Below are 26,111 nucleotides of genomic sequence, written 5' to 3' on the forward strand. Positions count from 1 at the left end.
ATTTTTATAGCAGTAATTCTATTCATTTCAAGAAAAGATGAACTTTAATTTACTTTTTGATAAAGTTAATAATTTTATCTGAAATTAGAGTTTTTTACATAATTATTTGCCATCTCAAGTTTAAAGAAATTTTTAAAAACTCTGAATTTTTAAGCCAGTTTGTTTCTTGTGAGCACCATTTTTGGCTAGTAAAACTGGGTTGAATAGGTAATGTTTGCTCATTACTTGCTCTCAGCATACTTATTGGTTTAAATAATGTTCAGGCTGAAAATCTGTCAGTTTAAATCCAGAAAAATGTAACTTAACATTTTAGCACAAAGACCATGGTTAGCACCAGTTAACTTTATAAAACAACTCATCACAATGAATACAAATATCAAATCATTATTTTGTACACCTGAAATGAATAAATTGTTATATATTAATTGTAAAAAAAAAAAGCAACATATTATGGTTGCTATTTTGCTATTGAACTAGGAAGTAAAACATTGATTAGTCCTGAGATTTGAGTCAAAACCAAGTGCTCTTTTATTTTTTGGCATTGATTACAAAGAGTAATAGCTTTAGCATTAGGCTCTCTTCCTTTTTTCTTTTATTATTTGAATGTCTGGTGATTGTACATATTTTTATTCAAACCTATGTGGTTAGCATTGAACCCCCGAATTGAGGAATCTAGTTCCTACTTCCAAACCTACTATTTTTTTATTTATTTAGGCTTGTTTTATTTTATTACTAGAGGCCCAGTGCACGAAATTCCTGCACTTGGGTGGGGGGAGGAGTCCCTCAGCCCAGCCTGAGCTGTCAGTCAATCATCCTTAGCACTGCCGTGGAGGTGGGAGAGGCTCCTGCCACTGCTGTTGCGCTTGCCAGCCATGAGCCCACCTCTGGCTGAGCGGCACTCCCCCAGGGGGCAGCTCCTGCGTTGAGCGGGTTCAGGCTGAAACCAGCTCTCCAACATCTCCTGAGGGGTCCCGGATTATGAGAAGGCACAGGCCAGGCTGGGGGACCCCACCGGTGCACGATTGGGGCTGGGGAGGGGCATGGGAGGTTGGCCACTGGGGAGGGACCGTGGTAGGGCTCCAGGGCTTGTCCGGCCCATCTCGCCCAGTCCCGATTGGCTGGACCCCAGTAGCAAGCTAACCAACCAGTTGGAGCATCTGCCCCCTGGTGGTCAGTGCACATCATAGTGAGTGGTTGAGCAGCCTTAGCATATGATTAGCATATTACACTTTGATTGTTGATTGGCTGACTGGTTGACTGGACACTTAGCTTTTATTATATAGGATTTTTTAAAAATTTCTCTTTGTTGTTGAAACTAGTTCAGGGACCCCCTTTTTCACCATTCCCAGCCTACTGTTGATGAGGAAATCACTTAATCCTTTTTTGATGTCTTCTCTATATAAAAGCATAAACCTAACGACATACTTGTTTGCTGCACCCATACTAAAATGTTGAAGCAGCTGCTATGTGCCAGTCAGTGCTCTAACTGCTTGAAATACATCAATGAACTCTCCCCTTCCCCATTCCTCTTCTTTTGTATATTTCATTTAGTAAACAAGAAATATAAAAACTTATATATGTTAGAAGGTAATAGGTGCTATGGGAAAAAATGAAGCAGAGTAAGGGGGACTGGGAATGTGAGGGTGGGGTAGAGGAGACTGATTGCAAATTTTAAAAGGATTGACATATATGTTAGGCCTCATTGAGAAGGTCTCATTTGAGCAGAGAAATTGAAGGTTGAGGTAGTGAGTCATGCTGATATCTGGGGAAAGAGTGTTCAAGGTAGAGGAACAAACATTGCAAAGACCGTGAGGTAGAGTGTTTATAATATTAGTACAATTAAAATTTTGACATGATAAAAAACCAAAAGGAATGTTTATTCCTTTATAAATATTTATTGATTACCTCTCCTACATGGCATATTGAGGGAAATGCTGGACATATGGGAGACATATGTATTAAGAAAGAAAACAAAAACGCCATTTTTTTCTATTTAAAAATCTATAAAGAAAGATAAAATAATCTGGTCATAGATAGCTCTAATTAATGCAGATTGTGATCAAGATCATAAAAGATGAGTCTGTTAAATTTCAGCAAAGGTAAGATTCATTCTGCCTGAGGTGATCATATGAGCAGACCATTCAACCTTGCCTAAAAGGGTTAATATGAAAAGTGATGGAGACTGGGGAAAGGGAACAGTTTCCTGCAAAGGAGAGACTAGTACAAAGGCTACGTCAGGGGTGGGCAAACTTTTTGACTCGAGGGCCACAATGGGTTCTTAAACTGGACCGGAGGGCCGGAACAAAAGCATGGATGGAGTGTTTGTGTGAACTAATATAAATTCAAAGTAAACATCATTACATAAAAGGGTACGGTCTTTTTTTTTTTATTTCAATAGTTTTATTCATTTCAAACATTTTAACAAGAAGAATGTAAACACTAATTATTATAATTTGAAACTTCAAAAAATGGAGGAATCATAGCACAATAACATACCTTATATTGAAGATGGCAAAGGCAAAATAAAATTGCCTAACAAAGGAAAGGTACAAAAGCCTTTCAAATTAAACTTAAATATAATAAAATAATTTAAAACTAAAACAAATAGAAAAGAACAAAATGTGTAAACAGTAAATTAAACATTTTCTTTAGTGCAACTTCCAAATTATGCCCGGGACGTAGATGTAGATGGCAATGTAGACTGGGTTGAAAGGTTTTTGGTCTTTAAAACATCAGCTTCAGTGGGAACAGTGTTGTTGGTCTCCTTTTTAGCTAATGCTCTGATACTGTGCTCTCCAGGGGCGTGTCTCCCTACATCACCATGATAACTTGTCTACGCATTCCCAGGGTGATGTCGGGGGACGCGTCCGAGGGCATTACAAGGAGCCTCTGGAAGATTGAGAGGTTGTTCCTTCTACTGAATAGGCGGATATAAATCCGCCCACTCAGAAGAAGGAGCTGCGGCCGTGTTTCCCGACGTTGCCATGTTAACACTGCTGCTGGTGAAGGAGCGGAGGGGAGAGCAAGAGAACCCTCCGCTCTTTCAGCTCCGCGGGCCGGATAGAACAGCCGAACGGGCCGGATCCGGCCCGCGGGCCGTAGTTTGCCCACAGCTGGGCTAGGTAGTGGGGGTGTGCAGGCCACTGTCTAGCACAAATGTAGTTTAGTTGGAAGTGCTTTGAAAGAGATGTGGGTTCAAGAAGGATGGTAAAGATCTGATTACTAAATGTGTAAGAGAAGTTGACGGGAGAGAAAGGATAGTTGGCAAAGATAACTCCCAGGCCAAGCTCATTTTTAGTCAATAATATACTGACTGTCAATGTCCATGGCATACCCGTTAGTAGTATTTCTAGGGGCAGTAGACTTAGGTAACAGAAAATGAGGGAGGCATGAGTTGTACTTATACTTATCTTTCTTTTGTGTTTGTTATATGTATTGTCATCTGGATTTTCTAAAGTGTGCAGTGATTTCAGAATTTGCACTGAAATATTTTCCTTTGCTCATAGAAATTCAATGAGACATTCACCCAGGTTTCAATATCCTTTTGAAGAGGCTTTTGGAGGTTTGTGTGAATCAAAAGATCAGTAGATAAAAAAGAATGAGTCATTGTACTATGCAATCTCTAAGACCCCTTACAAACTCTAAAATTCCAAGAAATCTAAAACCTAACAACCAAAGGTCCAAATTTCTTTCACCAGTTGCTTTCATAAGTTGGAACAGTAGTTGCCAGCCTTGACTATCAGGCTAAATTTCATGACATCAGCTGTAAGTAATTTTCAATTTTAGCAGGAGGCTTTTTTGTTCAGAATAATTTTGTCAAAAGGTTTGAGCCATTTTTTGTTTAAAAAATAAGTATTACCAATTAGAGTTTATGTAAACTGATCTGTCATGTAATCTGCTGTTTAATATAATAGCAGAACTTTTATTGTGTTTAGAAGTTATTTAAAATATGCAGTCTCTTTCACTATCTGTGAAGGGTAATGAAGGCATAGTACTTTAGTGGCTTTGTTGTGTAATACATCGTTGTTCTGGCTTCAGATTGTGGCCTTGAGCAGGGTAAATTCCTCATTTGTTGAATAACTTCCAAGAGCATTTGTCCTTAAGATTCTGAAATTTGCAGTCTTGGAAGTAGTTGATTTCAAATCTGTGTGTCATTTTTTTTCTTTTACCCTCTCCCTTCCATCCTTTTGGGAGAGGTATTGTAAAATCAACTGCGTCTGCTTAACTTGCATTCAGTGCTGGGGAGTTTGGGGATGGGAAAGTGTAAAACCATGTTACCATTAAAGCAGTGGTTCCTGACCTTTTTTTGGCCATGCCCCACCTAAGCATCTCTAAAATCCTGATTATCTGCCCTCCCCCCCCTGCCCCCTGTGACATATAATTCTTAATATTCAAAATGTGAACTCTGTTAACAGGGAGGAAGCCTAAAAGGTCTTTAACTTACTTGGTCTAAACAAGCTTCCAAAGAACATGGCACCTATGAAAGAGAAAAATAAAAGAACAAAAGGACAATTGAAGTACTAAGGAAGAAATTGCTAAAAAATAATAATATCAAGTGATACGAAAAAATAGCAAATAAAGTTTCAAAACATATAATAGAGAACTGAAATGCATAAATATGTCACAATATATATTTATATACTGTATATGAGGCCCCTAGAACCATAAGAAATGCAAAAAATTCACTGTTAATAACTCATTCTCTAATTGCTCCCCTTAAAAGTCAAATTGCCCCCCTGTGGTGCATGTGCCTCACTTTAGGAACCACTGTATTAAAGAAAAATGATGTCAGGTAAACTTTAAGTTAAGCATCCAGGCAAACCTAGAGAGAGAACAGATTATGTGCTGAAAGACCTTGAAGTTGCATTTGTGTGTTTTGTTTATAAATCTGTGTTTGAATGAGAATTTATCAAAAGAATTTGTAAACCTGAATTTGTTTCTTTGTATGCAATGTTTTGAATCTAGAGAAGCTAACAGCTGCTCTTATTACACAAGCCTCAGTTATCATTTCTCTTGCTTCATATGCTTCCATGTATTGTGACACATCAGTCTTTTAGATATATGACTAGGGGTTTCTTACAAAGTTCAGAGCTGACGGTGGGGATTTGCAACTAAAGCATTCCTTCCTCCCATTTCTTAAAATACTGAGGTCAGAAAAGATTAGGGTCCTGCCCAGCCTGTGTTGCTCAGTGGTTGAGCATCGACCTATGATCCAGGAGGTCACAGTTTGATCCCCGGTCAGGGCATATGCTCGGGTTGAGGGCTCAGTCCCTGGTGTGGGGCGTACAGGAGGCAACCAATCAATGATTCTCTCATCATTGATGTTTCTCTCTCTCTCTCCCTCTCCCTTCCTCTCTCAAATCAATAAAAATATTAAAAAGAGCCTTAGCTGGTTTGGCTCAGTAGATAGATCGTCAGCATGCGGACTAAAGGGTACCAGGTTCGATTCTGGTCAAGGGCACATGCCTGGATTGCATGCTCAATCCCCAGTAGGGGGCATGCAGGAGGCAGCTGATCAATGATTCTCTCATCATTGATGTTTCTATCTCTCTCCCTCTCTGAAATCAATAATTATATATAAAAGAAAATAAAAGATTAAGGTCCTTAGGCATTACAGGCACTTAACCCACTTAGTTCCTGGATGGGAGAGAATGTTCCATTGTTTGGTAGCCATTGAAGCCTCTTTTCATAATTTATAAACAAACAAGAATAATTCTTTGAAGTCTGCAGGCAGATTGACAGAATCTGAAATGATGATTAATCAAAACCAAAAGTCAGGTCAGAGAGAACCAAAATGGCTGCATATGTAAATGCCAGTACTTGCTGCCTCCCACAACCACATCAAAATTACAGCTAAAATACAGAACAACCATCACCCATAACTGCTGGAAAGCTGGCTGAATGGAAGTCCTACAACTAGAGAAGTAAAGAAGAAAGTACACTGAGACTGGTAGGACGTGCGGAGACACAGAACGGCTGCTTTTTTAATCGGGAGGGAGATTGTCTCTGTGGAGGCCACCTAGAGGAGCAAGGGGTCCCAGCCCCACACCAGACCCCTAGCCCAGGGTTCCAGAGCTGGGAAAAGAAGTTCCCCTAACTATGGGCTTTAAAAACCAGTGCTGATTGGAGCTCAGTGACACAGAGGCTGCTAAACTGAAATTACAAGGTTCTGCTTCCTCTGAGCTCCAGCACTAGGGTGAGGCTCTGGGGGACACATTTGTCTGGCATGGGGGCAAGAACGTAGAGGTGGCTTTCTCCCAGATGGAGTTGCTCACAGGGATCATTGTTCCTATGCTGAGACCTCCCCAGTTGCAGGGCTGACTGGCAGCCACTTCTGTTTGCTCCACCCTGGTGATTCCCTAAGACCCCAACTCATCCATTTTACAACCCCACGCAAGCTGCCTGCAGTGGCTTTTGCATATGAATGGCCTGTCCTTGAAAATCTCAAATAAGCTGAAACTGGATCAGGGGCCCCCAAACCTATCAGTAAAAGAGCTAACATCTGGCACCAGCACCATCCTGCCTTGCTTCATAGCAGGGCCTTGTCTGGGAACTTCCAAACCCAATACAAAGAGGAAGAATCAGCAGATCTCTCTGTAGCTCCTGCTGAGTGGCCCCAGGCAATTGGCTGACTTTGCACCTATCTAGAGACGCAATAGCCAGTGTACCCAGTAGTCAGTGTCAGACCATACCAGATTACAACTCTATACATCCATAAGCAACACACTCAAGGGGAAGACTAAGTGAGCACCAAAGTGCCACTGAAGCAAGTCCTGCTCCATAGAGGTATCTCCTGCATAGCAGCTCTCCCACTGTAGTCACAGCGGGTCCTCACAGTCAATTGGCTTGGAGGTCAATTCCTCCCAGTGACACCAACAGCAATCAAGCCTCAACTACAACAAGACTATGAACACAGCCCACACAGGGGTGCACCTAGAGTGTCCAGCTCAGGTGACTGGGGAGGCTGAGCCACTGGGCCCCATAGGACACATACTACACAAGCCCATTCTAGGAACTCAAGGAGACATAGCAGCTCTCCCCAATACATAGAAATAAACACAGGAAAGCAGCCAAAATGTGGAGACAAAGAAAAATGTCACAAATGAAAGAAATGTAAGAAAGCAAACTACTGGATATAGAGTCCAAAACCACAGTTACTAGTATAAGGCTACTCAAGAATCTTCTAGAAACCTCAAGGGACTTAGTGTGACTTCCAAGGATCTTCGTGAGAATACCAAACACATGGAAGAAGACCAGTCAAAAATTAAGCATACACTGACTGAAATAAAGAATAATATACAGGGATTCAACAGTAGAATAGAGGATTCTGAGAATGAAATCAATGATTTGAAATATGAGGAAGTAAAAAACACCCAACCAGAAGAGCAAAAAGAAATAATCCAAAAATATGAAGATAGTGTAGGGAACTTCTGGAACAACTTCAAGCATACCAATATTCACATTATGGGGGTGCCAGAAGAAGAGAGAGGACAAGATATTGAAAACCTATTTGAAGAAATAATAATGGAGACAGGAAGAAACCAAGATGGCGGCATAGGTAAACACCTAAACTGCTGCCTCGCACAACAATTTCAAAACTACAACTAAAAGACAGAACGGACACCATCCAGAACCACAGGAAAGCAGGCTGAGTGAAAATTCTACAACTAGAAGGAAAGAGAAAAGCTCACAGAGAATTGGAGGTACGGTAAAGGGGCTTTGTGCACGCAGAGAGGAAGGGCGGCTGAGAGCCTGGCTGACTTTCTCTGGCGGAAGGGGGAAGGAAGCCTCCGACCGCACTGAACCCCAGTTCTGACTGCACTGAACCCCAGTTCCGGGCGAACCCCTGGGGACCCACGCTCTTACGGGGGGAGTCTGGACTCTCGGGCAGAGACTCGAGCTGAGAAAGGCAGAAGTCTGAAGGCGCACGCGGGCCAGTGCGCACAAAGGCTGCGGAGGTTGCCACAGGCTTTCCCCAGTGGAAGGGAGTCAGAGGATCCTGACTGCACTGAGCCCCAGTTCTGACTGCAGTGAACCCCAGTTCCAGGCGAGCCCCTGGGGACCCACGCTCTTGTGGGGGGAGTCTGGACTCTCGGGCGGAGACTCGGGAGCCGGGGAAGGCGGAGGACTGAAAGCGCGCTCGCGCCATTGCGCACAAAGGCTGAAGAGGTCGCCACAGGCTTTCCCTAGTGGAAGGGAGTCAGAGGCTCCTGACGGCACTGAGCCCCAGTTCTGACTGCAGTGAACCCCAGTTCCAGGCGAGCCCCTGGGGACCCACGCTCTTGTAGGGGGAGTCTGGACTCTCAGGCAGAGACTCGAGCTGGGGAAGGCGGAGGACTGAAAGCGCACATGCGCGCAAGGGCAAGGCTGACAGGAAGCCAAGACTGAGACTCCACCCCATCCAAGCTGAGCACAGAGGCTATTGCAATTTGGCAAGTCTAATCCTATAAGGCTGTCTCCAGCACCGAACTTCTCCCAGCATAGACACAGCTGATCCTTACAGCCAACTGGCCCAGAGGTCAATTCTTCCCAGTGATACCAACAACAATAAAGACTTAATTACAACAAGGCTGTACACACAGTCCACAAAGGGGTGCACCAAGAGTGTCCACCTCAGGTTAACTGGGAAAGCAGACCCACTGGGCCATATTGGAAACCTAGCACAAATATCTACCTTACCAACTCAGGGAATCAGTGAAAATGCGGGGTCAAAGAATCAGATCACAAACGAAAGAAATGGAGGAAAACAAACGACTGGATATAGAATTCAAAACCACGGTTATAAGACTTTTTAAGAATATCCTAGAAAAGGCTGATAAATATAACGAGACCCTCGAAGATATGAAAAAGGACCAACTAGAAATTAAACATACACTGACTGAAATAAAAAATATTATATAGAGACCCAGAAACAGAATAGAGGAACACAAGAATCAAGTCAAAGAATTGAAATACAAAGAAGCAAAAAACACTCAACCGAAAAAGCAAAAAGCAAAAAAAAAAAATCCAAAAAGTTGAAGATAATGTAAGAAGACTCTGGGACAACTTCAAGCGTACCAACATCAGAATTATGGGGGTGCCAGAAGAAGAGAGAGAGCAAGATACTGAAAACCTATTTGAAGAAATAATGACCGAAAACTTCCCCCACCTGGTGAAAGAAATAGACTTACAAGTCCAGGAAGCCCACAGAACCCCAAACAAAAGGAATCCAAAGAGGACCACACCAAGACACATCATAATTAAAATGCCAAGAGCAAAAGACAAAGAGAGAATATTAAAAGCAACAAGAGAAAAACAGTTAATTACCTACAAGGGAGCACCCATACGACTGTCAGCTGACTTCTCAACAGAAACTATGCAGGCCAGACGGGAGTGGCAAGAAATTTTCAAAGTGATGAATAGCAAGAACCGACAACCAAGATTACTCTACCCAGCAAAGCTATCATTCAGAATTGAAGGGCAGATAAAGAGCTTCACAGATAAGAAAAAGCTGAAGGAGTTCATCACCACCAAACCAGTATTATATGAAATGCTGAAAGGTATTCTTAAAGAAGAGGAAGAAGAAAAAAGTAAAGAGAAAAATTATGAACAACAAATACATATCTATCAACAAGCGAACCTAAAAATCAAGTGAATTAAAAACCTGAGGAACAGAATAATCTGGTGAATATAATAGAATCAGGGGCATAGAAAGGGAGTGGACTGATAATTCTCAGGGGGAAAGGGGTATGGGGGGTTCATGAAGAGAATGGACAAAAATCATACACCTATGGATGAGGACAGTGGGGGGGAGGTAAGGGCAGAAGGTGGGGTGGGAAATGGGTGGAGGGGAGCTATGGGGGGAAAAAGGAGAAATAATTGTAATAATCTGAATAAAGATTTATTTAAAAAATATATATATATAAGAAATAATAATGGAAAACTTCCCCTATCTGGTGAAAGAAATAGACTTATAAGTCCAGGAAGCACAGAGAGTCCTAAACAAGAGGAACCCAAAGAGAACCACACCAAGACACATCATAATTAAAATGCTAAGGGCTAAAGACAAAGGGAGAATCTTAAAAGCAGCAAGAGAAAAGCAATTAGTTACCTACAAGGGAATGCCCATATGACTGTCAGGTGATTTCTCAATAGAAACTATGCAGGCCAGAAGGAAGTGGCAAGAAATATTCAAAGTGATGAATAGCAAGGACCTACAACCAAGATTACTCTACCCAGCAAAACTATCATTTAGAATTGAAGATCAGATAAAGAGCTTAACAGACAAAAAAAAAAGCTAAAGGAGTTCATCACCACCAAACCAGTATTATATGAAATGTTGAAGGGTATTCTTTAAGAAAAGGAAGAAGAAGAAAAAGAAAAAGATAAAAAATATGAACAACAAAATGGCAACAAATACATACCTATCAACAATTGAATCTAAAAATCGAAATAAATGAGTAAGAAATCTAATGAACAGAATAAACTGGTGAATAAAATAGAATCAGAGGCAGGGAAATGGAACAGACTGACCATCTCAGAGAGAAGGAGGGTGGGGGGATGGGAAGAGATTAAACAAAGATTTTATATCCATATATGCATTACCTATGGATACAGACAATAGGGTGGTGAAGGCCTGGGTTGGGGCAGGAATCGGGTGGAGGGAAGCAATGGCGGTGGGGGGGAAGGGACATCTGTAATCTCAACAATAAAGATTTTTTAAAAAAAAAGGTCAGTACTGAACCAGTATTCTCAAAGTATTGTCTGTGAGGTCAAAGCTATTTTCATAATATTAACATATTATTTGCCCTTTGTACTCTTATTTTTTAACAAGTGTACAGATGGAATGCAGAAGTAGAAATGAAGACCCAACTGTCTTCTTATATTAATCAGATTTGCAAAAATGAAAAACAATTCCACTTTCAGCTAAATTTTTTTATTTTGAAAAATATTCTTTCATAATGAATGTTACTTATAGTAAGGTAATAAATTTATTATTATGATGATGAATTAATATTTTTAAATTTTCTTAGTTTTAATTTTTAATATGATAAATATCAATAAATGCAATTTATTGATGCTGGATGGATTAATGGGCCAGATTTCTCAGACATGAGTAGAAATGAGGCTCTTGCAATATCTTCAGAAAATGAACTTTCTAAGATTTCATGGGAGGATGGGATCTGGAAAATTATTTTATTTTTGTGCAGTTACACTTCTCAGTTTCCAAGGTCCCATGTCCCTTAAGCCAGTCCTGGAAAAGGTGCAGCTAGGAGGTCAGTAAAGCCAGAAATAGGGCAAGTGTCGAGAGTTTCTGCTCCATGTTGCAGCCAGGTGTAGTTCAGTACTTAGGCCAGATTAAAGTCTGGTAGTCCATGTGTGGAGCCCCACATGGCCATGAGCCATGTCGCTGCAGGGGAATGTGCCCCTGCATAGGAGTTCCAGGAGCCAGGTGCCTTGGAGCCAAGAGAAAGTGGCTTCTTTGTTTAGAAGTTATATATTTAGATTTTATGCTTCCATGCCTGTTTCCAGGTGTGATTGGTAGGCAAGCATTTTCCCACATCACTCAGACCTTACTGGGTATAAGTCTAAACTGCCTTTGTCTAGTCCCTTCTCCCATCAATCAGCAGGGAACAGACTTGGAGAGTGTTAAATGCAGCTTTTTTGCAAAGCTGTATCAAGGGCATGACTATATTATATGGTCCCCCCCTTTCATGCCTTTCCTGTTAAATAATAACCAGGTTATTACAGGGCATCACTATGGGATCCTTCAATAATTTTTAAGAGTAAAGGGAACCAAAGGACCAAAAGTTGGAGAACTGCTGATTTAAACAAACAAACAAACAAACAAACAAAACAAGTAAGAGGTGCAAATTCTAGTCTCAGCCTTTTCACATCTATAAAAGGATTAGGATATAAAGGTATTTACTTCCATTTAAATATTTGAGCTGAAGTCATTACTTTTCTGGAACTTCTTTTCAAAATTATAAATTTCTCAATAATTTTGAAATGCTGCAATTTATAGTATAAAATAGTCTTCAAAATAGGGTCAACTTCTGTAAAATGTAGAAGTAAGTTTATTTGATTTGTTTATTATGCTCCATCTGAATTCAGAAACTTATCACACAAGTTTGCAAGAATATCCTATCTAATAAAAGATTAATATGCAAATTGACCATCACTCCAACACACAAGATGGCTGCCTCCATGTGGACACAAGATGGCCGCCACAAGATGGCCAGCAGGGGAGGGCATTTGGGAGGGACCAGGCCTGCAGGGGAGAGCAGTTGGGAGGGACCAGACCTGCAAGGGAGGGCAGTTGGGGGCGATCAAGCCTGCAGGGGAGGGCAGTTAGGGGTGACCAGGCTGGCAGAGGAGGGAAGTTGGGGGCGACCAGGCCTGCAGGGGAGGGCAGTTAGGGGCAATCAGGCTGGCAGAGGAGCAGTTAGGCATCAATCAGGCTGGCAAGGGAGTGGTTAGGGGTGATCAGGCTGGCAGGCAGAAGCGGTTAGGGGCAATCAGGAAGGCAGGCAGGCGAGCAGTTGGGAACCAGCAGTCCTGGATTGTGAGAGGGATGTCCGACTGCCCGTTTAGGATCGGGCCTAAACAGGCAGTCGGACATCCCTCGAGGGGTCCCAAATTGGAGAGGGTGCAGGCTGGGCCGAGGGACACACACACCCCTGTGCACGAATTTCTTGCACCAGGCCTCTAGTACATAATAAATACAAAAGTGAAAATAAAAATTGGAGACAAGGCCAGGGAAAATATTTGTGTGTGTGTGTGTGTGTGTGTGTGTGCACGCGCACACACACACATGAGTGTTCTCTTGTCATGGTCATGTAAAGATGGACCAAATATGTTACACATGATGTCTTCCTCTGTTTAGCCTCTTTTATTGCAAAAGAACTGCCCTCTGTAGGCCCTGATGAAAAGGTGACTATTTTCTTTTAGTATTTATTAGTTGAACTGAGATTGGATGCTTCACCAATGACTGGCTAGGGGCCTCATATGGCCAAGCAGGGTCCTGGTGAGAAAAGATGTGTAGGCTGGTTAGATTCCTGCCTGAATTTGAACCTGGAAATATTAAGAGAGAAAGCCAGTGGTTAGAAAATGAAGCTGAAAGGTTACATTAGAGAGAGGCTGAGATGGCTACATGCAAGCTCCAGTTGTGAGGAAAAAGAAGCTGAGTTTTCAGAAAAGACTAGTTGGTTGAGAGAGGATAATAGATTGCATTTAGAGAAGAATACTGAGATGCAAGGAGAGAGGTCCTGAGCCTGCAAGAGAGACAGAGCAGGGTGAGTGCAGCTTCAGTGGCCAGTAGCTCTCCCACATGGCCTCTGTCTCTTTACAATAAACCCTCTCTTCTTCACTGGTTTGAGTTCCTGACAACCAAAAGAGCCTGAGTGAAACCTAGAATAGTACATGTATCCAGATTATAAAGACAGGTTGTATGATTAAGACTTTAATTTGATTCTGAATTACCTGATAGCCAAGGCAAAAAAGGAGACACAGTTAATTATGAAACTGTATAACAAAAAAAAAGCAGTGCCCAGCCAGTGTGGCTCAGTGATTGAGCATCAACCTATGTATGCACCAGGAGGTTACAGTTCTGTTTCCCAACCAGGGCATATGCCCAGGTTGCAGGCTTGATCCCCAGTGTATGGCGAGCATGAGGCAGCCGATCAATGATTCTCTCTCATCATTGATGTTTCTTTCTCTCTCTCCCTCTCCCTTCCTCTCTAAAATCAATAAACATATTTTTTAAAAAAATGAAAGCAATTTTAAAGGTAATAATAGTTTTCTAACACTGAGTTTAAAATCAATCAACCTCTTACATATTAAATATTAAAAATAGAATTACCATATGATCCAGCAATACCACTTATGAGTATATACCCAAAAGAATTCAAAGCAGGATCTGGAAGAGAGATTTGCACATTCATGTTCATTGTAACATTTATACAAATAGCCAAGAGGTGAAAGCAACCCAAGTTTCCATCGTCAGAAGAATGGCTAGAGAAAATGTGGTATGTGCATATAATGGAATATTGTGCAGCCTTTAAAAAAAAAAGGAAATCCTGTCATATGCTTCAATAGTGATAAACGTCAAGGACATTTTGCTAAGTGAAATGAGCCAGTCACAAAAGGACAAATAGTGTATGATTCCACTTAGAAGCAGTATCTAAAATAGTTAAAATCATAGAAGCAAAAACTAGAAAGGTGATTGCCAAGGGCTAGGGGGAGGGAGCATTTGTGTTTAGTGGGTATAGAGTTTGTTTTGTAAGATGAAAATATTTCTAGAGATCTGTTGCACAACAATGTGTATATACTTAACACTACTGAACTATATACTTGAAAATGATTAAGGTGATAATTTAATGTTATCTATTTTTTCCACAATTAGTTAAGACAATCAATCACCCTCATGTAAATTAATAATTGAGAAACAAAGCAATATATTTAGCAATATTCTGAACATTTTAAAGCAGATCAGAAATGGATATATATGGAAATGTAAACTGAGAAATTTACCAATATAGCACATCTCAAAAAGATTTTGACTTTAGATCACTTTCTTTTATGGAGGCAGATGAAGAAAGAAGACCTTTTTTCCCACCCAGAAATGTAGGGCCTTTTGAGTTCATGAAACTTTTTATGTTTGTATCTCCTCTCTTCAGTTTATGGCTTTGTGTAGGCATACATGTAAGAGTACCTGAATACTTTTGCTGGGCAGTTAAGCAGATGTCAACATTCCTTCCTTCATTCTTTAGTGTATTTGGGCTGAGTTAAGAGGTCCTGTTTAGTTTTTGTATGACCTTGCTGATTGGTTTGTGATGTACTTTTTTCTGAGAGGAGAAGAAAACCTATATAGAGACTCTAATTTAGTTTTCTTCATAAAACTTGGGTTTATCAAGCATTAAATCAATTTATATGCTCTGGTATATGACAAATATGACAAATAACCAGTAGTTAATAATCTAATTTTAAATTATATTTTTATTCCCCAAGTAGTGCTATATATTTTTTTTAAAATATATTTTATTGATTTTTTACAGAGAGGAAAGGAGAGGGATAGAGAGTTAGAAACATCGATGAGAGAGAAACATCGATCAGCTGCCTCCTGCACACCCCCCACTGGGGATGTGCCCGCAACCAAGGTACATGCCCTTGACCGGAATCGAACCTGGGACCCTTGAGTCCGCAGGCCGATGCTCTATCCACTGAGCCAAACCGGTCAGGGCAGTAGTGCTATATTTTAAGAATAAGAGATCATTAGCAAACTCTCAACTAAAGCAAGAAATTGAAAATTGATATGTATATTTTTTATGTGTAAAGGAATCATGGTTCTATTATTAGAATTCTTTAGGCTCTATTTCATTGAACCTTAATAGGTGAGCAGGTAGACCTTGCTTAGAACTGTGTAGCAGCATTCCTTTATTGTAAACTCAGAGTGGAGAGTCAGGGTAACCTGGGGATAGCAGAGGAGCCAAGCTCATTGCCTTTTAATTTACTTATTATTTACTAAAGGCCCAGTGCACGAATTTGTGCACCAGTGGGATCCCTTGGCCTGGCCTGCAGGATCAGGCCGAAATCAGCTCTCCAACATCCCCTGAGGGGTCCCAGATTGCAAGAGGGTGCAGGCCAGGCCAAGGGACCCCACCGGTGCATGATTGGGGCCGGGGAGGGATGCAGGAGGTTGGCCAGCCAGGGAGAGACCACGGGAGGGCTCCAGGGCATGTCAGGCCCGTTTCACTCAGTCCTGTTTCACTCAGTCCCTATTGGCCGGACCCCAGCAGCAAGCTAACCTATCGGTTGGAGCATCTTCCCCCTAGTGGTCAGTGCATGTCATAGTGACTGATTGACCAGTCGACTCTCTGCCCCCTGGTGGTCAGTGCACATCATAGTGAACAGTTGAGTGGCCTTAACATATCACTAGCATATTACACTTTGATTGGTTGAACAGACGAATGGACACTTAGCATATTAGGCTTTTATTATATAGGATTGTTTAAAAGTTCTTATACTTTGCAGTGGTTGAATACTACTTTGAAAAGTGAAAGAGAGGGGAACAGATTGGTAGACACAGACAAGGGAAGGGAAGGGAAGGGAAGGGAAGGGAAGGGAAGGGAAGGGAAAGAGGGAGAGAGGAAGGAAGGGAAGGAGGGAGGGAGGGTGGGAGGGAGGGAGGAAGGAAAGGAAAGCATAGAAGAAAGAAAGGATGCCGAAACCGGTTTGGCTCAGTGGATAGAGCGTCGGCCTGCGGACTGAAGGGTCCCAGGTTTGGTTCCGGTTGGGGGCATGTACCTTGGTTGCGGGCACGTCCCCATTGTGGGGTGTGCAGGAGGCAGCTGATCGATGTTTCTATCTCATGGATGTTTCTAACTCTCTATCCCTCTCCCTTCCTCTCTGTAAAAAATCAATAAAATATATTTTTAAAAAAAAAGAAAAAGAAAGGAGAGGAAGGGAAGAAAGGAGGAAGAAAGAAAGAGAGAGAGGGAAGGAAGGAAGGAAGGAAGGAAGGAAGGAAGGAAGGAAGGAAGGAAGGAAGGAAGGAAGGAAGAAAAGAAACAAAATGAAACTTGGCCCAGGTGGGAGCTGCTCTGTGGCCCTGGGCCTTACTGTGCTCCTGTCTTGCCTGGTTCCCTGGATCAAACCAGAGCTACACCACTGTACTATGTATCCTAGTCTTCTGTTCCATTACTTCCCTAGTTTCACAGAATAATCTAGGACATCTCTGGGAGCTTATGATGGGTTGGAGTCTAAGGATGACCAGAAAAGAAATCCATACCTTTTATTTGAGTGGAACATGAAGTACTGCCTTTCAACTTCTTACTTAGACTGAGAAAAAGCTGAGTATCAACCTGACTCAGTTAAGATGACCTCTGATACCAGATAAGAGCTGTGTTATCTACTTGACAGATCTAGTTTTATAAACCAATAGGAAAGAATTGTTCTTGTGAAACACACAAGGGGGTTGAGGATGGCATGCGTATAAACAAGCACAAGTCTTGTATATTCTTCAATGGCAGAGCATGCCAGCAACTTTTCAGTATGATGTTGCCCAAATAAAGTAATATTACCATCTGATTGACTCATTCTGCAGGACCTGGTTTTTATAAAAATCCAGAGACAGGAGCAATAGTGATAAACAGAATAATAAACACTAAAACTAAAGCCCATTTCTTTATTTATTTTTCTGAATCTGAAATTCAAGTAGACAAATTAGTAAAAATATCAAATATTTGAAAAGTATCGTCAAGTTTCATTAAATAGATATACAAATAGATCATGAACTTTGGATAAAAAGCACTTTCCTCATATCTACAGAATATTTTCAAAATCATTAATATCTTAACTATGAATACAATCTTTTCAATACTTTGAAAAGAGAAAGAGAGGGGAACAGATTGGTGGACACAGACAAGGAAAGGGAAGGGAGAGACCTCGGGAGGGCTTTCTCAATATAAGCCAGTAACACTAGAAATTAGCTACAAATGATAACCATAAATATAACTGCTTATAAATAAGATTTTTTTCTAAATAACTGTTAATTTAAAGAGAAAGTCAACATATGAATAATGTTTCTGTAATACAGTATTCCTTCCTTATCTGCAGAGGCTATGCTGCAAAACCCCCTGTGAATGCCGGAAACTACTGATAATACAAACCTGTGTATACTGTGTTTTTTCCTATGCATACATACCTGTGAAAAAATTGAATTTATAAATTAGGCACAAAAAGAGATTAACAGTAATAACTAATAGGAAAATAGAACAACTATAAAGATACTGTAATGAAAATTGTGTGAATGTGTTCTCAAAATCTCTTATTGTACTGTACTCACCCTTCTTGTGATTACATAAGATGACAGAATGTCTGCCTGATGAGATGAAATGAGGTGAATGAACAGGTGCAACACACACTGAGTTGATCGGCAAAATACTAAAATACAAAACAGAATTAGATGTAATTTTATGATGATGTTTGCTTTATACATTCTGGTTTTACCGAAACATATTTATTCACTTAAAAATTTTCCTTTTGCTTAATATTTTTCTTCTTTTTTGTAGGAATTTATTTTATCAGAAGATTATAACAAGATGACTCCTGTGAAAAACTATCAAGGTAGGAATGATAGCAGTGCTTTCATTTACCTGGACTTTGAAATGTTTCTTGATGGCTTCCACTGCCACAAGAGAGGCCTTACTTTAAAATAGTCAGGGGGAACAAAACTTTAGCAATTTGAAGTTAATGTTATCCCAGTTTTAGAAGTAAGATACTGAGGCCTAAAGAAGTAAGGTGACTTGCCTGTAATCCTTTAGCTGGTAAAGTGCAGAGCCTGACCTGGTCAGTGTGACTCCAGAACCCACAGCCTTTGTCCTTTGTTTTCCTCCTAACAGTGCAGCAGGCATGGGGAGTGGAGCAGTGTTAGGGTGAGCTGCTTTACCTGAGGCTCATTTCTTTTTGGTTAAATGTTTTAAAAGGCTCAGAGTGTTTGTACTATCTAAGGGAGGGAATTGTGGTTGTATTGTATCTTCAACATTGATAGTGTACCACGGGCCATTTCTATCCTATGGATCAGGAATAATTTTTGTTAAGGATTATCCAGACCAACAATGTCATGGAATCAGAACATTAGAGGTGGACCTTTTAACACTTAGAGGTCATTTCGTCCAAATCTCTTGATCTCATTCATCCTGCATGGTCATCTAACATTTCCTCTAATACCTCCAGAGACATAGCAACCCATCCTGATTTGGGAAAATGCTGTGAATTACATTCTTTAGTTTTATATTTTGAACCAAAATTTATTTCCCTATAGATTTATTCTTTAATCTTTTCACATATTACTTATCAAATACTTGTTGATCACTTGTCAAGTATTTATTGAGTACCAGTCATTGTTCCAATAACTAAGGATTATAATAGTGAATAAGACATATGTACTATCTGCCTATAATCCTAATATATAAAAACGACCGGAGGCTCGACCAACCGGAAGTCAGTCCTGCAGTCAGCGCTGGGTTGCTGTGGCGACCCAGCACTGACTGCTACAGCAGCAGGCGCGGTGACCCAGTGCTGACTGCTGAGGGGGCTGCGAAAGCAGACCCGGAGAGAGGCCTGAAGAGAGAAGCAGGGTCTGATACATAGCCTCTGTGGCAGCTGTTGATCAGCACTTGCCTCTCTCTTTCTCTCTGGGCCGGGCCAGCAGCCGTGCCTCCATTTCTCTCCAGGCCTCCTCCAGGGCTGCTGATCAGCCCCACCTTTCTGATCAGGCCCCATTCATAGGCCCAGAGATGCTGACTGGCATAGAAACTGACCAATCAGGACCAAATCTGGGTGAACTGTGAGGAGCCAATGGCTGCCTAGGAGGCAGAGCTTTTGACGCTGACTGGAATAGAAACTGACCAATCAGAACCAAGTTGGCCAGCAAAGAAGGGCAGATGGGGGTGAGATCAGGCCTGCATGGCAGTTAGGGGTGATCAGGCAGGCAGAGACAATTAAGGCCAATCAGGCTGGCAGGGAAGGGCAGTTAGGGGTGAGATCAGGCCGGCAGGGGGCAAGATCAGGCCGGCAGGAGAAGGCAATTAGAGGCAACCAGGCCAGCAGGGGAGGGCAGTTGGGGGCAAGATCAGGCCGGCAGGAGAGGGCCATTGGGGGTGAAATCAGGCCAGCAGGGGAGGGCAGTTGGGAGCAACCAGGCCGGCAGGAGAGGGCAGTTGGGAGCAACCAGGCCGGCAGGAGAGGGCAGTTGGGGGTGAGATCAGGCCAGAGGGGAGGACACTTAGGGGTGATTGGGCAGGTGGAGGCAGTTGGGGCGAGATCAGGCCGTCAGGGGAGAGCAGTTGGCGGCAATATCAGGCTGTCAGGGGAGGACAGTTAGGGGCAATCAGGCAGGCAGGCAGAGAGGTTGGGGTGATCAGGCAGGCCAGCAGAGGCAGTTAGGGATGATCAGGCAGGCCGGCAGAGGCAGTTAGAGGCGATCAGGCAGGCAGGCAGGCAGGTGAGCAGTTAGGAGCTAGTGGTCCCAGATTGCAAGAGGGATGTCCGACTACCGGTTTAGGCCCGGTCCCACAGGGCCCCTGATTGAAGAGGGTGCAGGCTGGGCTGAGGGAACCCTCCTCTCCATGTACGAATTTCGTGCACCAGGCCACTAGTAGTTTATAATCATGTGGCGGATACAAACAGGTAAACTGACCATTAAAATGTTATGTGATATAAGGGAACATTTGAGATCTTGCTCCTTGGCATATGTTGTCAGTTTGGCTCAAATAAACTCCTATAAAAATAATAATGTTAAGTGATAAGTGCTAAAATATTCCTCTGTAGGTCTTTGCTCAGCCTATTAGAGCTACAAAAACTAAGTATATTCTCTCTTAAAGAGCAATGAAAATTCCAACCCCTCTCCTTTTTTGCCTTCTCTTTTCTAGCTGAAGCAATTTATATTTTTCTTTACATGACCTGAGTTTTTGTTCTTTAAAATTTTTTTTTTATTATTTTGGTCACAAATCTTGGGATATCATGTTGTACTATTGGGACCATTTTTTAAAAAGTGACACATTGTGGTATGCAGTCTCTAAGATGTCTCCTAATGATTTTTGCCTCATGGTATTCATTCCCCTCTCCTTGAGTGTAGGCTGGATCTAAAATACAGCAAGAATTGAATATTATTTCTGAGATTAGATTATAAAAAAACTGGGGCTTCCATCTTGCTTGTCCTCTCCTGCTCTCTTGCTTTCCTGTTCTGATGGAAGCCAGCTGCCATGTTGTGAGCTGCTTTGAGGTGAAGCCCAGGTGGTAAGGAACTGAGTGGATGCCATGTCAACAGTCAGTAAGGAACTGAAGCCCTTGGTTTAGCAGCCTATGAGGAACATAGTCATGTCAACAGCTGTGTTAGAGGGCTTAAAATCAGCTCCTCCTTTTATCAGGCTTTCAGATGAGAGCACAGCCCACACCTTGATTCCATTCTGTGAGAGACCTTTCAGCAGAGACACCAAGATTTCTGATCCACAGAAATTCTCCTGAAATGACAAATGTTTACTGTTTTAAGCCACTAAGTTCTGGGTATAATTTGTTGCATAGTAGATAACTAATACACACATATAATGTGTTAAGTACAAAATCGTATTTCCTTCCTCTCCTGGGCATTGTTCTTCTAATATCAAGGGTAGCAGCCACTTTACACTGTTGAGCTCATGTGGAGCAGTCAAGTCATCCCCTCAACAGTTCTACTTGAGTTGTTAGCATGCTGCATCTCCTATACTTTTGAAGTTGTTTCCTGTAGGGATTTTGTTATTTTTTTGTTTTTAGCTTAAATGCTTGACTTCACATTCTGTTATTCATCTCGTTTTATTTAGTCCATCTCTTAGCTTATCAAGATATTTTGAAATCCTGGTTGTCATTTAACTCCCACTTAGTTTTATATTTTTCTAAACATATAATCTTAAAATATATCATCCTTAAATCTTTGTTAAAAATAGTGATTGGCCCCAAAGATGCACAAATGATGAGTATATCACTAAAAACCACTCTTCATGTGCCATTATTCTTTGGATCTCTTATATCCAACTTGTTTTATATACATCTAACTATATCAAAAGATCGCTTATTTATTTTCATTTTGTTTACAAGGGCTTTTAAAAACTTGACTACTAGATCACTGAAGAGACCCTTTCATCACAAACACCTAGAGAAATGGTAAAATGACACTTTTTGTTGTGCTTTTTTTTCCTTTGGTTAATCCTCACCCAAGGATATTTTTTCCATTGATTTTTAGACAGAGTAGAAGGGAGGGAGACACAGAGATAAATACAGATGTTAGAGAAACACATCCATTGGTTGCCTCCCGCACATGCCCCGACGGGGCCTGGGGATCAAGCCTGCAATCAAGGTACATGCCCTTGATTGGAATTAAACCGGGAACCCTTAAGTCAGAGGGCCAACACTACAATCACTAAGGCAAACCGGCTAGGGCTTGTTGCTCTTTTTAGTGCACTGCTCATGAAATAAACAAAAGGAATATTTCCATGCTCCAGAAGCACAGAGAAAACACAAAGGTCAGAGTGATATACGTATGACCTGACATTGCAGATGTCCTGAGGAGATAAAAAGAGCCCCAGATTGCTTGAAGCTTTTGTATGAATGTTCAGTGAGGGACAAGAGATGAGGCCTAGGGCCTGAGTGAGATAGAAAATTGTAACTGAGATTTTCACATAAAGCTGAAATCCTTAAAAGGAAATAACCCCATGAAATTGAGAGGAACAAAACCCTCCTGATACTGGCTTAGAAAACTACAGGGAAATTTATTCCTCATCTCAAATCTGGATAGAGGAGGAAAGACTCCCATGAAAAATCAAAATTTCAACTTTTAAGGTAAAAAACTTCTGATCTTAAAAGTTCTTATAAGAAAAAATGTGTAATTATGTGATGTGATAGATGTTAACTAAATTTAGTGTGGTAATCATTTCACAATATATTTGTACAGTGGAACCTCGGTTCTCGACTTTAATTCGTTCCAGAAGGCTGTTCAAGAAGCGATTTATTTGAAAACTGAATCATTTTTTCCCATTAGAAATAATGTAAATTGAATTAATTTGTTCCAGACCCCCATGAATCCTTGTTTTAACCTTTTTTATATACAGTACATGTCCAATGTACTGTTTAATCTATAAACAAACACTTCTTTTGTTTAATTCCTTGTAGCCTTAAAGGAATCATTTTCAGCATTCATTCCAGGGGTATCTTTCAGGAGGTCAGTATGCAGCATCTTTGTTTTTTCACATATCATTGCCTTTAAAATGCTGTCACCTAACTGCTTTTCATTTATCCAAGTCAACAACAGTTTTTTTTATCTCTTCAGTTGCCTGTGTTCATTGTTTCTTTCACACCCTTAGCAATATTAGCATCTTGATGGCCTCTTTATATTTTAAAATTGTGCTAATTGTTCATTTCACCAGCAACAAAAGCAAAAAAAAAAAAAAAAAAAAAAAAAAACCCACAAAAATATTCACAGCACAATTTCCTGAGATGTTAACAACAGGAGGTAAACTGACTCTGTAGATAAACTGACTCTGGAATTCTCTCCTTTGTGGACTGAGAAATACTCTTTGTCTTGCTGATGTGTCAGCACGAATGAAAGGGTTGTCAGGTCAATAACTGAAGCGTGGTTCAACAACCAGACATTTTTTCTGTGAACAACTTGGTCGAGAACTGAATTGTTCAAGATGGGATATGTTTGAGAACTGAGGTTTGACTGTATGTCAAATTATTATGTTATACACCATAAATTAAGACAATGTTATATGTAACTTTATAAAATGTTTTTGGATTTAGAGTATAAATTTAAAACAATTATGTGGTGCTGGGAGCTCCAAATTAAGACTTAACATAAAAATTGTGCCAAGAATCCTATATAATAAAAGGGTAATATGCAAATTGACTGAACAACAGAACAACCGGTCGCTGGAACAACCGGTCTTGATGATGCACACTGACCACCAGGGGGCAGACGCTTAATGCAGGAGCTGCCCCCTGGTGGCCAGTGTGCTCCCACAGGGGGAGTTCCTCTCAGCCACAAGCCAGGCTGACAGCTGGTGAGTGGGAGCCTCTCTCACCTCCGCGGCAGCACTAAGGATGTCCGACTGTGGCTTAGGCCCGCTCCTCATGCGGGCCTAAGCTGTCAGTCAGACATCCCCTGAGGGCTCCCAGACTGTGATAGGGCATAGGCCAGGCTGAAGGGACCCCCACACCCCTTCCCAATTGCACAAAATTCCATGTACCAGGCCTCTAGTCTTAAATAAATAATGATCAACAATCTGAAGGAGAGCATTTCATCTTTCAAAAGATTTTTAAAAATCAGACAAGGTGGAGAAACCAGAAGGAAATTATAAGCCTATAAAAAAATAGGTAGAACTTTTAGATATAAAAAAAAAAATTAGTGGGTAGACTAGACACAGAGTAAATTTGTGAAATGGTAGGTTTGATATTGGTGGAACAACTTCTTTAAAGTACTGAAAAAACAAAATTGCCAACATAGAATTCTAGACCCAGTATAAGTATCTTCGAAAATAGAAGTGAAATAAAAATTTTTCCAGACATACAAACTCTGAAAGAATTTGTCATTCATTGACCTGCACTGAAAGAAATGTTAAAGGAAAAAATGAAGTGGTGTCAAAGGAAAATAAGGATCTGCACAAAAGAATGAAGAAAGAGCACCAAACATGATAAGAATTTAATAAGAACTGTAGTCGGCCCTAGATATTCACAGGAGTATTGATTGCAGGACTTACCCGATGATACCAAAATCTGCAGGTGCTCAAGTCCCTTATATAAAATGGGATAGAACAATGAATACAGTTTGCAGATCAAAAATACTGTTTTGACTAGTGGCTGGTTGACTCTGTAGATGTAAATAAGACCCATGGATATGGAGGGCTGACTGTATTTATTGAAAAAATTCCACATATATATAAGTGAACCATGCAGTTCAAACCCATTTGCTTAAGAGTCAACTATATATGATGTTTTTTTTATTATTATTAAATTTCTTTAAAAGGCAACTGGCTATTTAACTAAAAATAATGACAAAGTAGCATGATGTTCATAACACTATATATGTAAAATTTATATGTATGACAATCCTATCTAATAAAGAGGGAATATGCTAATTAACCATCACTCCGTCACAAAGATGGCTGCACCCACAGCTGAGGCCAAGTTCCCATAAGGAGTCTTAACGAGCAATCAGCAGGGACCTGAGGCTATGCCCTCCCCCACCCCTGTGGGGCTTGACAGGGGACCTCAAGGCATGCCCCCCACCCTGGTCTGGGCTGGGGGACCTGAGGCCACACCCCCCACCCGGTGGGGCTTGATGGGGGACCTCAAGGTGTGCTTCCTGTCCTGGTGCTGGGCTAGGGGACCTCAGGTTGCTCCCCCGACCCAGCGCCAGGCTGGGGGGACCTCAGGCTGTGCCCCCTGCCCCAGCACTGGGCCAGGGAACCTGAGGCTGCGCCCTCCTGCCTGGTGGGGCTTGACGGGGGACCTGAGGCTGTACCCCCCTGATGGTGGGGCTTGACAGGGGACCTGAGGCTGTGCCGCCCTCCTGGTGCCAGGCCGGGGGACCTGAGGCTGCGCCCCTCCCGCCTGGCGGGGCTTGACGAGGGACCTCAGGCCATGCCCCCCACCCAGCGGGGCTTGACAGGGGATCTCAGGCCATGTCCCACACCTGGCGGGGCTTGACAGGGGACCTCAAGGCACGCCCCTCCGCCCTGGTCTGGGCTGGGGGACCTCAGGCCACACCCCCATCCTGGTGGGGCCAGGGGACCTGAGGCTATGTCCCCTGCCCAGCAGGGCTTGACAAGGGTGGGACTGGCCAGGTCTGGATCTAGCCCAATGCGGGGGTGGGCGGCTGGGTCTGGATCTCACGCAATTTTGAGGTGCATGTGGGTGGGCGGGGACTTGACTCTGGGTCCCGTGGTGTGCCCCAGACTCTGACAGGAGGAAGGTTTTCATATACATTTTACTAATTTTCTTTCATCTCTGACACTTCTATTATAGAGAAAGGGCAAATAGCAATATTAAATTATTTCCTCTAATTAATCCCCTTTTAATGTGCACGAATTTCGTGCACCAGGCCACTAGTAATAGTATAAATGCCAAGAGGTAGAGAGAAATGGAAGTATACTATTGTCAGGTTCTTATGCTATACATAAAGTGATATAATATCACTTGAAGGAAGACTGTAAGTTAAAGATATATACTACCAATTCTAATACAACCAATAAAATAACAAATCAAAATGTTAGAACTACTAAGCCAGCCGTGGGCAAACTACGGCCCGCGGGCCGGATCCGGCCCGTTCGGCTGTTCTATCCGGCCTGCAGAGCCGAAAGAGCGGAGGGTTCTCTTGCTCTCCCCTCCGCTCCTTTACTTTGAATTTATATTAGTTCACACAAACACTCCATCCATGCTTTTGTTCTGGCCCTCCGGTCCAGTTTAAGAACCCATTGTGGCCCTCGAGTTAAAAAGTTTGCCCACCCCTGTACTAAGCCAACCAAAGAAATAAAATCGAATCATATGATAATTCTCAGTTACTCATGGAAAAAAAGCAGTAAGAGGGAAAGGGGAAAAGA

The 26,111-nt window shown here is 41.8% G+C and overlaps 1 protein-coding gene across 3 annotated transcripts in view; it reads left to right on the forward strand.

Annotated features, from left to right (window-relative positions):
* WDFY2 (WD repeat and FYVE domain containing 2) overlaps window positions 1-26,111 on the forward strand; it is a 324,311-nt gene that overhangs the window by 229,011 nt on the left and 69,189 nt on the right. For all 3 annotated transcript variants that reach the window (XM_080662909.1, XM_080662908.1, XM_080662910.1), the window contains exon 4: window positions 18,051-18,105. In XM_080662909.1, coding sequence (XP_080519035.1) covers window positions 18,051-18,105 — 55 coding nt within the window. The remainder of the gene's footprint in view (window positions 1-18,050; window positions 18,106-26,111) is intronic.

The sequence above is a fragment of the Plecotus auritus genome (assembly GCF_963455305.1).
Source record: "Plecotus auritus genome assembly, chromosome: 3".
Taxonomy (NCBI): Eukaryota; Metazoa; Chordata; class Mammalia; order Chiroptera; family Vespertilionidae; genus Plecotus; species Plecotus auritus.